Here is a 12,406-nt window from a genome sequence, read left to right as displayed (position 1 = left end):
CACTGATTAGATGTGTCCTCGTTGGCGGTTGAATGTGTTCTGTACGATGTTTGTATGTGTAGTGACACCCTGGTACGGATCTGTTTGTGATTGGTGGAAAATTCCGAATTTTGGTTGGTGTATTCTGTGAAAGAAGTGGTTATACGAGGTGGAGAAAGTGGGGCTTGCTGTGTGTATTGTTTCTGAAATTACTGGAAATCAGCATCGAAATACTATTGAAAAAATGGTTCTTAGGGGTCGTAAATATTTTGTACGTGATGTGCAGCTGTCCAGAAATTTTTCTTACGCTTTGTCGACCGTATTGACGACCCAAGAGGTGACGCGATAGGACCATCGCCTACCTGCACTAGGTCGCAACAATAATTAACCCCTGAATAGACACATGAAGTCACAGCCACATCGATTTATTTATTTAGTTTTTATTTCTTGTAAAAGTAATAAAAATTCATTGTCAAACTCATTCGTTTTTATTTTGTAATGCCCCTTGATTTACTCATTTTTCCAGTGCGTCTACTTAGGGGTTAAAGGGTTAAATGTTCTCCAACATACTCTTGAAAAAAATATACTTTACATAGTACAGACATAAAATCAGTCGCATGGAGCAAACGTAACGAAACCGAATCACAAAACGTTAAAAAAGGTCCTCTTACAAAAATTATTACACCACTCTCATAGAGAATACGTTGCAAACTATCACGTCTGGGCGCATGAAGCAAGCGTAATACGAAGAAAGAGGAACGCAATTTCAGCTGTGCATTTCTATGAAGCCAGAAACTCAAGAAGACTTCTTCCTCGAAAAAATATTTCCGGAAATCAACAGAGTGTCGAAATTACACTGAAAAGGGGGACGTTCGCAATTTACAGACCCCGTTGAAAGCTGCAATTCCCTCGCCAGCTAACTGCATCACCACTCCGCTTGAATTCACTGTCACGCGGCTCATCAAGTACGGGCAGCGTTCGAAATAAATTGTTACACTTCCATTTCCACCCCACATGATACAGCATTTAAAGAGTTCACGTGGACACCTTCCACTACCGATATTCCGAAAGAAATATTGCTTGTCGCGAGCGATCCCCATTTTTCTTCCCCGGGCCATGCTACTTTGAAAAAGTATAAATTGGATTTCCGTGGCGACTGATATTAAAACGTCGGGGCCAGGTTTCGTAAGGCATGTAATTTCACATCGAGCATCAATGGACTGATGGAACTTTACACTGTAAATTAAAGATTCATACGTATGGAAATACGTATTACATAACAAATTATATTTTGGACAATTTGTTAGCACCATATTATTCTACATAAAAAACCGCAAACCTCGTCCATTAGTTTTAATGTATTTCCTCTGGTTTTCGAGATAGTACTTTCGGGTCGAAACTTCGAGGATTGGTTCCACCCCTAAAAATCACGTCCCAGCCGATAAAAAAAATACGTATCCCTTATTTTTGACTGCTTAACAGACATACGAAGTTTCATCAAAATCGGAGGAGGACATTTCCGTGCGGTCCCTTGTCAGACATTATCTAAAGAAATTAGAAATGACGAAAGAAACGAATCTATAACAGAGGCTCTACGATCAGGTTCGTAGATTTCTAAAATAGCTGGAATATTGTTAGTGGATAGCCCGAAGTCGAGGGGAATCGTTCCTCCACCAAACAAGAAAGTACACAAATTTATAAACAGAAAAAATTTGTTACTTTGACTGACGATTCTCTGTGACTGTATTTTCAGCACAGCCTCTGGTTCACGACGCGAGTTAACAGCCGAATCCACACGCCGGAATTACGCATTGCCATTCCCTCCCCTCTTTTCCTTCGTGCGCGAAATTGTTTCGAACGTTCGTAATTCAGTCCATGGAGTTTCGTGAATTTTTGCCAACGAAAATAAGGTCGATTTATTCTACTTTATCCACGTAAACCGCGTGGGTATGCCACTCGAGCTGACGCGGAATACCGGGGCGAAAGTGGCCAGGCTTTTTATTCTCTGTCGAAAACAATATGCCCGATAGCGTTCGCAGAAATTCGTTACCGATGTTTTTCAAACCTCCACCTATTGTTTCGTTAATATCCCCGTCAGTTTCGGATATACTAGCGGTAAACTGATAAATTGATCTAAAAATACTGCTTCAAAACGATGAATATACCGCTATCGAATTTTTCAAGACAGACATTCGTTCGACGGAACGAAAACCTGTCGCTTCGAAGAAAAAAAATGATCGATGAACTTCATTCGTTGGAATACTCGTAGAATTGTTTTAATTAGCGCCTGCTTAAGAAAAATATGCAACGAACAAAGAAGATTCCCGCCACGGAGCAAAACATTAAAGAACTATCGTTCTTGAGCATTACAGGAACTTCCGCGTGGCTTAGCAGTTAAATTGCTGGAACGGTATTCCGTTGTTCCGTTCCAAGTTCCAGCGTTTGTCAGGGGCGAACTGTAAATAGACGAACTTACAGTCAAACAAGTTTCATTTTACTGCTTCCCCGGTTCGACGTTGGTCCAAAAAAAGAATAAATAAATTCGATGTGAAGTCGCTACTTCATCCTCTTTCACTATCGTCATCATCCCTTGAATTTCAGTCCAGCGTTGGAGGAGTGGATTACCGTGGGATATATTCAGAAAAAAAAGGGAACGATTGGGTTATTTTTTTCTTTACAGATGGCAGTGATGCTGAACGCCACGTCGTTTCCCAATATGCCGGGAAACGACGACGACGATGATGACAGTTACGTTCCGTATGACCAGCGACCGGAAACGTACATCGTGCCAGTGGTGTTCTTATTAATCCTGGTGGTGGGTGTGACCGGAAACGGGATTCTAGTGCTTACATTGCTGCGTCACGCCAATATGAGAAACGTACCGAACACATACGTTCTATCGTTGGCTTTAGGGGATCTTTTGGTAAGGAATGAACCACCCCTTTCGTAGTTTACCTAGTAAACGGAAAGGGTTGATTATTGCTGATCGAATCGTCGAAAAACTCGGGACTTCTTTAAGGGTGGATTCTCGTGTAACGGGTTTAAAGAATAAAAAAAATTGTTTTTACATACAGCAATGGTACTAATTTTCAAAAATATTCTCCCAAAATTTAAAAATCGAATTACGAAAAATAAAGAAATTACAGCCTGTTTAATGTGTCGCGTCAAATTTTGTGTATCATCATCAATGCTTTCCTCGAACAAATTCGCAAAAATCGCAATTGACTGGCAGGTCAATTATTTGCGTCTTTCGACAAGTTAACACGGCAAAACGTTCGTCTATAACTGTTTCACTTTTGCAAGAGCTTTCATTTACTGCAACGAACGTTCGAAAATACAAGTCTGCACGTCCATTGCTCGTTGGATAATTGAAGGTTCGATGGAAAGAACCGCAGCTGAGGCTTGGTTCACCTTCGATACTGAAAAACAGAATTTTAATTAAATTCTCGTGTTAACACTGCAAAATACACACTCTCTGATTATCATAAAATAAAATTACTAAATAATTACTGAAAATAACAGGTTGAATATGATTTTTTGGGATTGCATCCTAAGTGGTATAGGTTAGGATTGATCCAGCTCAGCCGATGGAACGATTTCCATGGAAATAATACAACGTGTGTGCAGAGCACGGTTATCGGAGATGCTCTTTTGCAGGAACGTCTGTTAGATCGCGCATTTAGCGATCGGAAAACTTTCACCGGGACACATGTCGTCTGAAAATAATCGTACAGGATTCGTGCATATCTGTTCGATGAAACGGATAAATTTATCGGTGCCAATACCAGTATACACGCTGTTAGTTTTTACTACGAACGTTTATTCACACAATACTTGGAAATAAACCTTGGTAAAGTTCAGCATTTGGTCCGGAAAAACGGTATCGAGTTCGATTATTATTAATGCACGTGACGACCAGTTCTATTCGATAACCACGCTCGACACACGGCCTGATCGATGCACAATTTATATCCGAGTATAAAGTATTGGTAGATTAATGTGGTCCGCTGAAAAATTGCAAAAAAAATTGTATATTCCTCCGTTGGAATCCGAGAAAAATTCATCGACATATTCGTGTCGACAACATGACTGTCAAATTACAGAATTTGTGATTATTTTTAGAATAGAATATTGAAATTGACGTTCCATGTATTTTCGTTTCTTCGAAGTTCATTTCACATTGCTTCAGGAGGTACAGGACTATCGAAGCTTCAAAAAATCATTTTTTTTTATTATTGATTCTGAGATCCTCTGTGAACATTTACAAAATAGTTTCATGAGGAAGTTCAAACATTTTTAGTATGTGTGTGCACCATAACTTTTGAAGGAATCAATATTTTCGCTTGAAATGTTAACTGAAAGTATAGAATTCTTGTAGTTGTATTTTTTTTAAATAGTTGAAGGCGATTTTTCCCGTGAAAATGTGAAGAAAGGGATTGCTGTATGTGTAACTTCCACAAGTTTTCTTTAAATATCCCAGTCAAGTTCCATACTATAGCCATCGGTGTAGAAATTACTCACCCCCAAAGTATTTTGTTTTTAGATGATTGGTTTATCAAAAGAAACCATCAACTTTGCCTGTCTAATAATCATGTACCCCCTTAACCAATCGTAATTTAAATCTTGCCTTCCGTTCATTTAAAAGTTACTGAAAAAAAAGAAATACATCGAATAGTCACAACAATCTTTTTGCTTTCAATTAACTCGATAAACAACGGAAATATCAATAAACGGTCCATGACGAATTCACGGCGTTCATACAAATGTCGCGCCGAATGTCAATCGCTTATTGTCTCCTACTGTCATTTTACCATATTCAGCGTCAATTTTTCTCGTTGATAGGCTTTTAGCGCCGTGCCACGAGTCATTAAATCGATACAAATCCGCGAATATCGGTTTCCGCCGCCACAATTGCACGAAACCGGCGCTTGAGTGATGTATTAAAATAAAATTGAGGGAAAAATGCGTCGACTACGCGCATACTGATCCGAAATCGTAAAAATACCGATTGTTTTTACTAAATTGAAGTATATTTTGAGGTTTTACCCACGTTTTAGCAATTTCGGACCATTATACGACGTACCCAAATGCAAAAGACGTGATGGACCAAGGAGACGTCAGACGCCACGAATATCTCAATCGAGATTGTCCTCGTGTTTCAGGTGATCGTGACGTGTGTGCCATTCACGTCGATTCTCTACACGATCGAGTCGTGGCCGTGGGGCCTGGCAGTTTGCAAATTATCGGAGTGCGCCAAGGATATTTCGATCGGCGTCTCAGTTTTCACTCTGACCGCGTTATCGGCCGAGAGGTAAGTTGTCAAACCCAGTTATGCCCGAGGAAATTGTTGTTTCAACGGGGGGTGGTAGTGTCGCCCCTTGTAACTTCGACGAACTTTCACCCTATTAATGGACACGATCGGCTGGCCGTTCGACCGTCTAATTCGAACGAAATTTCGAATGATAATTCTCGGTTAAACTTCCCTACGAAAAATCTTCGAAGAACGACACGATGAAATAAATTTTATTCGACGTTAACGAATTGATCCGGGATGGCTTTCATTTTATTGGAAAACGTAGCTTCTATATATACTTTAAGATGTTATATACAGGGTGATACAAAAAAAGGGTTCACAAGTTCTAGGATAAATAATATTCGTAAATAGTATTCGTAAAAAATATTAATTTTTCGATCAATGTTTATTAGCAGTTTTTTTCATCGTATGGTGAGTATATCTACCCCGGAAGTTATGAACCCGGTTTCTGTATCACTCTGTATACCTACAGCGAGTGCCCCATAAGTTTGTTCACAGAAGGCTGTCATTTCTGTGTAACTAAATTACGCAACAACACTGCAAATTTAATTTCAAAATTAGGAAAAATCGATCATGATTAAAGTATAGACAATGAGACGATATATGTACAGAAATTGCCTAAAAGTGTTTACCCTTAATTGTTATTTTAGAAGTATATGAACGAACGTATGAGTCACTGTGTGTATATTGACACAAGAAGAAGATATACGTTTCACCGTAGGTACTGCGCGATCGTGAATCCCATACGCCGCCACGTAGCCGGATTGAGCGCGAAACCATTAACAATACTAACAGCCTCCCTTATTTGGCTGCTGGCGATTGTTCTCGCGTTGCCAGCTGCTCTTTTCTCTCACGTGCCGACTGTACGGCTACAGGGTAACCACAGCATACTGATCTGCAGTCCTTTTCCCGACGAATTCGGTGAGTACACTAGGCATTAACGTTCTTTGACCAAAGTTTGCAATCCACTTTACACAACCATATACACGATACACGCTCTTTATTCCCATGGAAACGGTATCCCTATTCACGGAAACGATACTCGTCACATGCTACGAACTCCATTACACAATTACAGAATCAGTACAGTGGACTATATTCCCAAGATTGGGGCTGTAGAGGAGTAAAATGGCAATGAGTTCAGAGCCACCTCCATGCTAATATCTATCGTCATAACCTCAGCACCTGCGCAAAAGCTGGATCGTGCTGGTGCGCCGACGTGGTGGGAGAGCGAATTTGTGTGCTCGAAAGTACGTGTGAAGGGGAAGTGCCTAGCGTGGCAATATATTTAGTGGCAATATAGTTAGAGTCCACTGTATTAAAATTCTGACAAAGTTCTGTCGTTGTAGAAACAACTGAAGTTTCTCATTGTTCGACGATAAAACTGTAGATCTCTTATACGAACGCTGTGTCACCCTCGTCGCGACTGTCCTTTCTTCAAATCACAGGGGAGAGATACCAGAGAGGGATGGTGATGTTCAAGTTTCTGGCTTACTACGCGATTCCTCTATGCGTGATAGCCGGATTCTATCTGGGCATGGCGCGACACCTCGAGCTATCCACGAGAAACATGCCCGGCGAACTGTCCACCGGGAGTCATCGGATGGAGCAAATTAGAGCGCGGAAAAAGGTACGTAGAGCAGGAATCAATAGAATCGTAAAATTTCTCTGTACGACCGCGATAAACCGCAGACACACACAGACACGCATGCACGTCATTTCTTGTGGAACGGCGTAAAAGAACACTAGTATCCGAATCACGTCTCGGTTGGGGTCAACGATGGCTCGTTAACTGTCCGGTATTAAGAGCAGAATGTATAGCACTTGAATCCACGATAAATAGGGGAGATCGGAGCTGGTTGCCTATAGGGGTAGGTTGACTAATTGTTAATAATTTTGCACCGACCCAGAGTGGTGGAAAACCCCAACGAATCGGAAATAATTTTAGGAATGGGTGGTTAGCGGTGTTTTCGATTTTTAGCGATTATTTTGTGGCAATTATAGATTACGATACTTTCCTAGAAATTTTGTTAATAATTGAGGTAATGAGATAAAGAGAGGCCTAATATTAATGACTTTTTAATGTATCTTTTATTTTTTGTCCCAAAATATATTTTTTATTGTAGTGAAAAGATAAAGAATGAAGTAAATATATTTAAAAAATCATTGTATTTATTCTGGTTCGAAGTTCTGATTCATATTCTAAAATATGAGAGAAAGATATTTAATATTTTATAACAGAACGATTCTCTTGATGTGTTATTTTATTACCACTGTTATAAGTTGGTAAAAACGTTACAATACCTCAAATGTTATCACATTAAGTCAACTGTAATCCTTTAATCAGACAAATGTATGCCTTACCAAATATAATGGCCACTCAAATGATACTTCACCCACACAAATTAGTAAAAATCAAACACTAAAAAACTAGCCTACCAGCTTCCCCTACGATCTCGATAATAGGAAGAGTTGTATGGAAGTCAACGAATTCGAGAATGGTCGATCGAATGTCAACGAGTTCCCAACTACACGAGTCAGACCAATTGTATGCATGGTCCCCATCTAATTACGAACAGTTTAGCGCTAGATCGTCGAAGTCGCCTGATGCAATTGCGCGTCGAACTATCCCACTACTAGTTACGCAATCTCCGTGCACGATCCGGTAAATAGATTGTGCAATAACATTAACCAAACACTTGTTACGGGGTGTCGACGGTGTAAGACCTTTCCGATAATACAAGCTAGTAAAACAATGCAATTTCCGTGACCAGGCGAGAGATAGAGCTAATTACAAACCGGGGAAAACAGTATCGCCTTAGACAGACATGGTTATACACTTTCCACATTGTGTCTTGAATGAAGAGCGGCGTCCAATCACTTCCCATTACAACGATACACCGGCGCCGGAAGTTTTAAAACTTGCTTCGTTTCGTCCGTGCTCTTCTTCGCGCAACGAAACTTCGTGGACCGTCTATAACGCAAGGAAAAGTCTCACTCGGTGTTGATACGACGCACTGTTCGTCGGATAATTGACTGACGCCTTGTCGGAGGAAACTGACAGAACTACGAGTGTTTATTATGGAACGAAATATTGAGTGTAGTAAAAGAAAATACAACATACAATAAATCATCGATTAGTGTCCGTAGGCTCTTCGATACTGACAAGGAAAGGACCCTAATTGTCCGACTTCGACTTAAACAGGATTTTGTAGGATGATAGTATTCCTAATGATATATGTGAAATATTAGGTGTAGAGACTCGATAATTTTAAAGATATAAACCATTAAAATTACATACCTTTAAGATGTACTATCTATATAAATCCAACTTATCGAAATACATGGTTGTTTGGCTGGTAAATCGGAGGTCCTATGATCGAAATCGATGAATACATAATAACGGGATCGAAACAGGTGAAATTATTGCGTCGATTGCAAAAATCCGGGGAATCCCATTCAAAGGTATGGCAAATTGCGGTTCGCGTGTTGTTCGTATATGGGAGAGATTAGCCGCAGGTATCGGCTGAATTACATTCCATCCAGATCGTAATTCCTCGTTATCGAGTAAACGATTTTGTCACCGATGTATTTCTAAGCCTATCGATCGTATTATTCGTTCCAATCACGAGGGATTGAAATTTCGATGATCAGGTGACGTCGTTTCACAGAACTGCTTAACGAACGGTTTTCGAAATGAACGGATTAAGAAACGGCTGAACGGTCGTAGAGAAGGAAGCAGAAGCGAGAGTAAGTATCAGGCAGGAATGTTTCGTCGTATCGTCGTTGTCACGGTTCGATGCCGTTCGGTATCCGATAATTCGATGGCGAATATTGGAGCCGTTCGAGAAGACACTTTTAAGGTTCACAATAACGGACCCGTCGAGGATGGCACTGAAGTATCGAGGACCGAGCAATATTGTGTCGCGACAACGTCGGAAAATTTAACGAGCACGTGACAGTGACTGATGGTTGTTGGGCGAATCGAGTCGATAATCGAAGCACCACTGAGCAATTTATGGCAAATACTCCTACATTAACCCTTGGAAGTGCTTTCCTCATTTTAAATGCATTCTTGAACAAATTTCTGTCTAAAATGGCTTCCTTTTCATCAAATTGGATGAAGTTCTCGAAAGCTCGGATCCAAATGACCCAGTCATAGTCGTCCGAGGGTTAACAGAGTAAGTTCAGAATGTATCCAATACTTTTTACATTTACTTCATAATTGACAAATCACCACCGTGAGGATTATTATTAATATCTTCAGTTACCCTATTCGTTCATTCCTGTAATACTTGTATTCAATCTTCTGTTTTCGTCGCTGTTGATATTAAATCCTTCATTTATCATTAACATTTTATAATAGATTAAATTAAACGTATATTCATGATATTATCTTCGGTCGAGTTTAACCAGAAAAGTAATTTGCGTTAATGCATAGTCATACTTATTCCGCAGATAAAGCGTTTAACTCTTCATCAAACTAAATAATCAATCTTCGCGCCTGTTATCAGTGTGGATACGATCGGAGTCACTCGAAACGATAACAGCGTTCCGCGGTCAATTAACCGGATAATCGATTGTCACGGTGTAACACGGTTATCGTTCCCTATGATCGACAGGTCGGAAAGATGGTGATCGCCTTCGTGATTATCTTCGTCATCTGTTTCTTACCTTATCACACGTTCATGCTGTGGTTCCACTTCTGCCCGTCGTCGCAGGAGGATTACGACGACTTCTGGCACGCCTTCAGGATCCTCGGTTTCTGCCTGAGCTTCGTGAACAGCTGCGTGAACCCAATAGCCCTGTACTTCGTCAGCGGGACGTTTCGCAAAAGGCGAGTATCACCCCTAAAAACGAATGAAAATTAACACTGTTCGTGAGTTAATTAGCCTGGACGAATGGAAACCTGTGGTCGAACGATAATTGGGTGGCTGAATGATCTTGAGACGTCAAACACTGTCACCTGTAACAATGCAAACCTTTGACAAGGCTCCCATTCCTTCCGAGAAGTGGCTAGAAAATACTATACAGGGTGTTCAAGAAAAACCATTGAATATTCATACGGTAAAAAGGACACACTATACTGAGTAGAAAAGTCTTAGTAACCATAGTCCAAAAGGTCAACCGTTTCTGACGTATAAACATTTTTGTATGTTAGCGTCATCATTGACTTACTATATCTAGCTTCTCGATATCTACAGAAGGTGTTCCACGTGCATGGGCGTAACCAGGTTATCAGTCAGGGGAGTGGGCAATGTAATTTTTTTCTGAGGGGGTGGGCGGGGGCAGAATCTAATTTCTTATCCGAGGGATGGGGGAAAAATCCAAATTTTTCTTCTAAAGTAGTGTAAATGGCACTTTTTTTCGCCACGCCCATGTCCAGATGTCCTCCTTCCATTTCCATACACACTTGACATCTTTTTGCAGAGTCGCGAACTCTCTCGAAAGTTCCATATCCCTGTCAAATTATTTGACAAGCATGGTTGATTCGGTTAATGAATTCTTCCAAGTCATTTATCAGCGATTATTGCCGATGAAATCTTTTGTGTGTATGGAATTCAAAACGCAGTTTGTAATGTTTATTAAGGCTTTTTTACAGAGTGTGTCCAATGTACCACATAAATACTCTATGATTGTTTTGAACACCCTATATTTCCATATCCCATCTTCGAATTTCATATTCCAACTCGCTAACAAGGAAACTTCAGGCAACAAAACTAGCGTCCAATTTTTCACCGAGCTGTTTCACACCACGATTTAATTTTTCAAAACTGCAGTTACTCTCTGCATAATGAATTCGCCAAGTAATTGAAGGATAGAGAAATTTCCGTTTCAGATTTAACGAGTACCTGTGCTGTCACCTGTCCACGAGAACTTTGAGCGTGTGTCGAACCGACACCGCTAGCAGTTTTGAAAGAAATGGTAATCGTACGACCCGAAGGAGCCGATTGGGCGGCCAGACCAGCCATTACGAGACGAGCTTCGGCTCGACCATACGAAGACACACGCAGGAACTGAACTCGACCGCTCTTTACGATCTCGCGAGCGACGACACTACCAGACCCACCTGAGATTTAGATTGTAAATAACAAAAATCATTTGGTGCGACCGCCAATGTTTTATTGATTATCGAGGACCACAGCCGAAAGGAGCATTAAATTGGGTGAATATTTCAATTAGGGCCAGGAATACATTGCGAAATGATGTATAAATTTTTGAACGTCAGGTGATTTAAATTATCCACGTGATCCCATTTACGCGTTAAGTCACGGGATTTTACAATCAACCGATCGACAAAGGAAAGTTCCTCTGTACAGATTCGGCTTTAGCGATCTAAGCTTAATTTACAGCGTTCAATGTACGCGTTAATGATTTTAAATAATGTTAAGGGGTTAGCCAACCCTGACGGCTCGAAAATTATAGGTACCTTTGTGAAGCTTTTCTGGGAATATTAGAAAATAAACTGGAAATCAATTGCAAAGCCTGTAATACACAAATATGTTCAAATATGCAAAAATATTTTTTTTCGTACAAAATGGCCACACATTTTTGACTGATATACAAGAGTATTTCATATTCTAGAAGAATTTTTCTAGGGAAGTAGCTAGGATTTTAAAAAATATTTAGTTTTGCAAAAACAAATGGTGAGCATTTGAAATAAAAAGAAGTCGATTTTGGCCAGGAAGTTTTATACAACAACGTCTGTGAAAAAGACAGTTTTTGAGATATCGAAAAAATCATACGTACTGCCCCAACAAATTTCTTCTAGAAAAGAAAAAATGTGTTCTACAAAAACTGCACAAGAACTGCCATTTTCCACAAATAAAAAAATATTTTTGTATATTTAACCACACATATATATATTACAGGCTCTGAAACTGCTTTCCAGTTTACTTCCTTACATTCCCAGAAAAAACTCACGAAAGTACTTACGATTTTCAAGCGGTCAGGGTGGTCTAACCCTTTAAGGATAACGGTCCAACGATAGCACCGTGAAAAAAGAACCACAGGTCTCCGAAACGGAGACGTTATTGGCTCTCAGCCAATGTGACTCGTTGCACAATGTAAATGATAAAATTCCTAAAACGACTTAACATTTTCACGGAAAAT

The 12,406-nt window shown here is 40.1% G+C and overlaps 1 protein-coding gene across 1 annotated transcript; it reads left to right on the top strand.

Annotated features, from left to right (window-relative positions):
* The first annotated feature begins 2,659 nt into the window (after positions 1 to 2,659).
* LOC107188508 (neuropeptide CCHamide-2 receptor-like) lies at positions 2,660 to 11,367 on the top strand. Its single transcript, XM_015576810.1, has 6 exons — positions 2,660 to 2,902; positions 5,142 to 5,290; positions 6,015 to 6,214; positions 6,742 to 6,923; positions 9,916 to 10,130; positions 11,133 to 11,367. The coding sequence occupies exons 1-6, from the start codon at positions 2,660 to 2,662 to the stop codon at positions 11,365 to 11,367; spliced, it is 1,224 nt and encodes a 407-aa protein (XP_015432296.1).
* The last annotated feature ends 1,039 nt before the right edge of the window (positions 11,368 to 12,406 follow it).

Source organism: Dufourea novaeangliae, unplaced genomic scaffold (assembly GCF_001272555.1).
Source record: "Dufourea novaeangliae isolate 0120121106 unplaced genomic scaffold, ASM127255v1 scaffold133, whole genome shotgun sequence".
NCBI classification, from domain to species: domain Eukaryota; kingdom Metazoa; phylum Arthropoda; class Insecta; order Hymenoptera; family Halictidae; genus Dufourea; species Dufourea novaeangliae.
This window is presented reverse-complemented; position numbering and strand designations above follow the sequence as displayed.

Bases quoted from the DNA above. Each gene is read 5' to 3' on its own strand.
- LOC107188508 (XM_015576810.1), top strand. From the start codon at position 2,660: ATGGCAGTGATGCTGAACGCCACGTCGTTTCCCAATATGCCGGGAAAC. The intron at 2,903-5,141 runs GTAAGGAATGAA...CTCGTGTTTCAG, and splicing joins TGGCTTTAGGGGATCTTTTG to GTGATCGTGACGTGTGTGCC. The intron at 6,924-9,915 runs GTACGTAGAGCA...TATGATCGACAG, and splicing joins AAATTAGAGCGCGGAAAAAG to GTCGGAAAGATGGTGATCGC.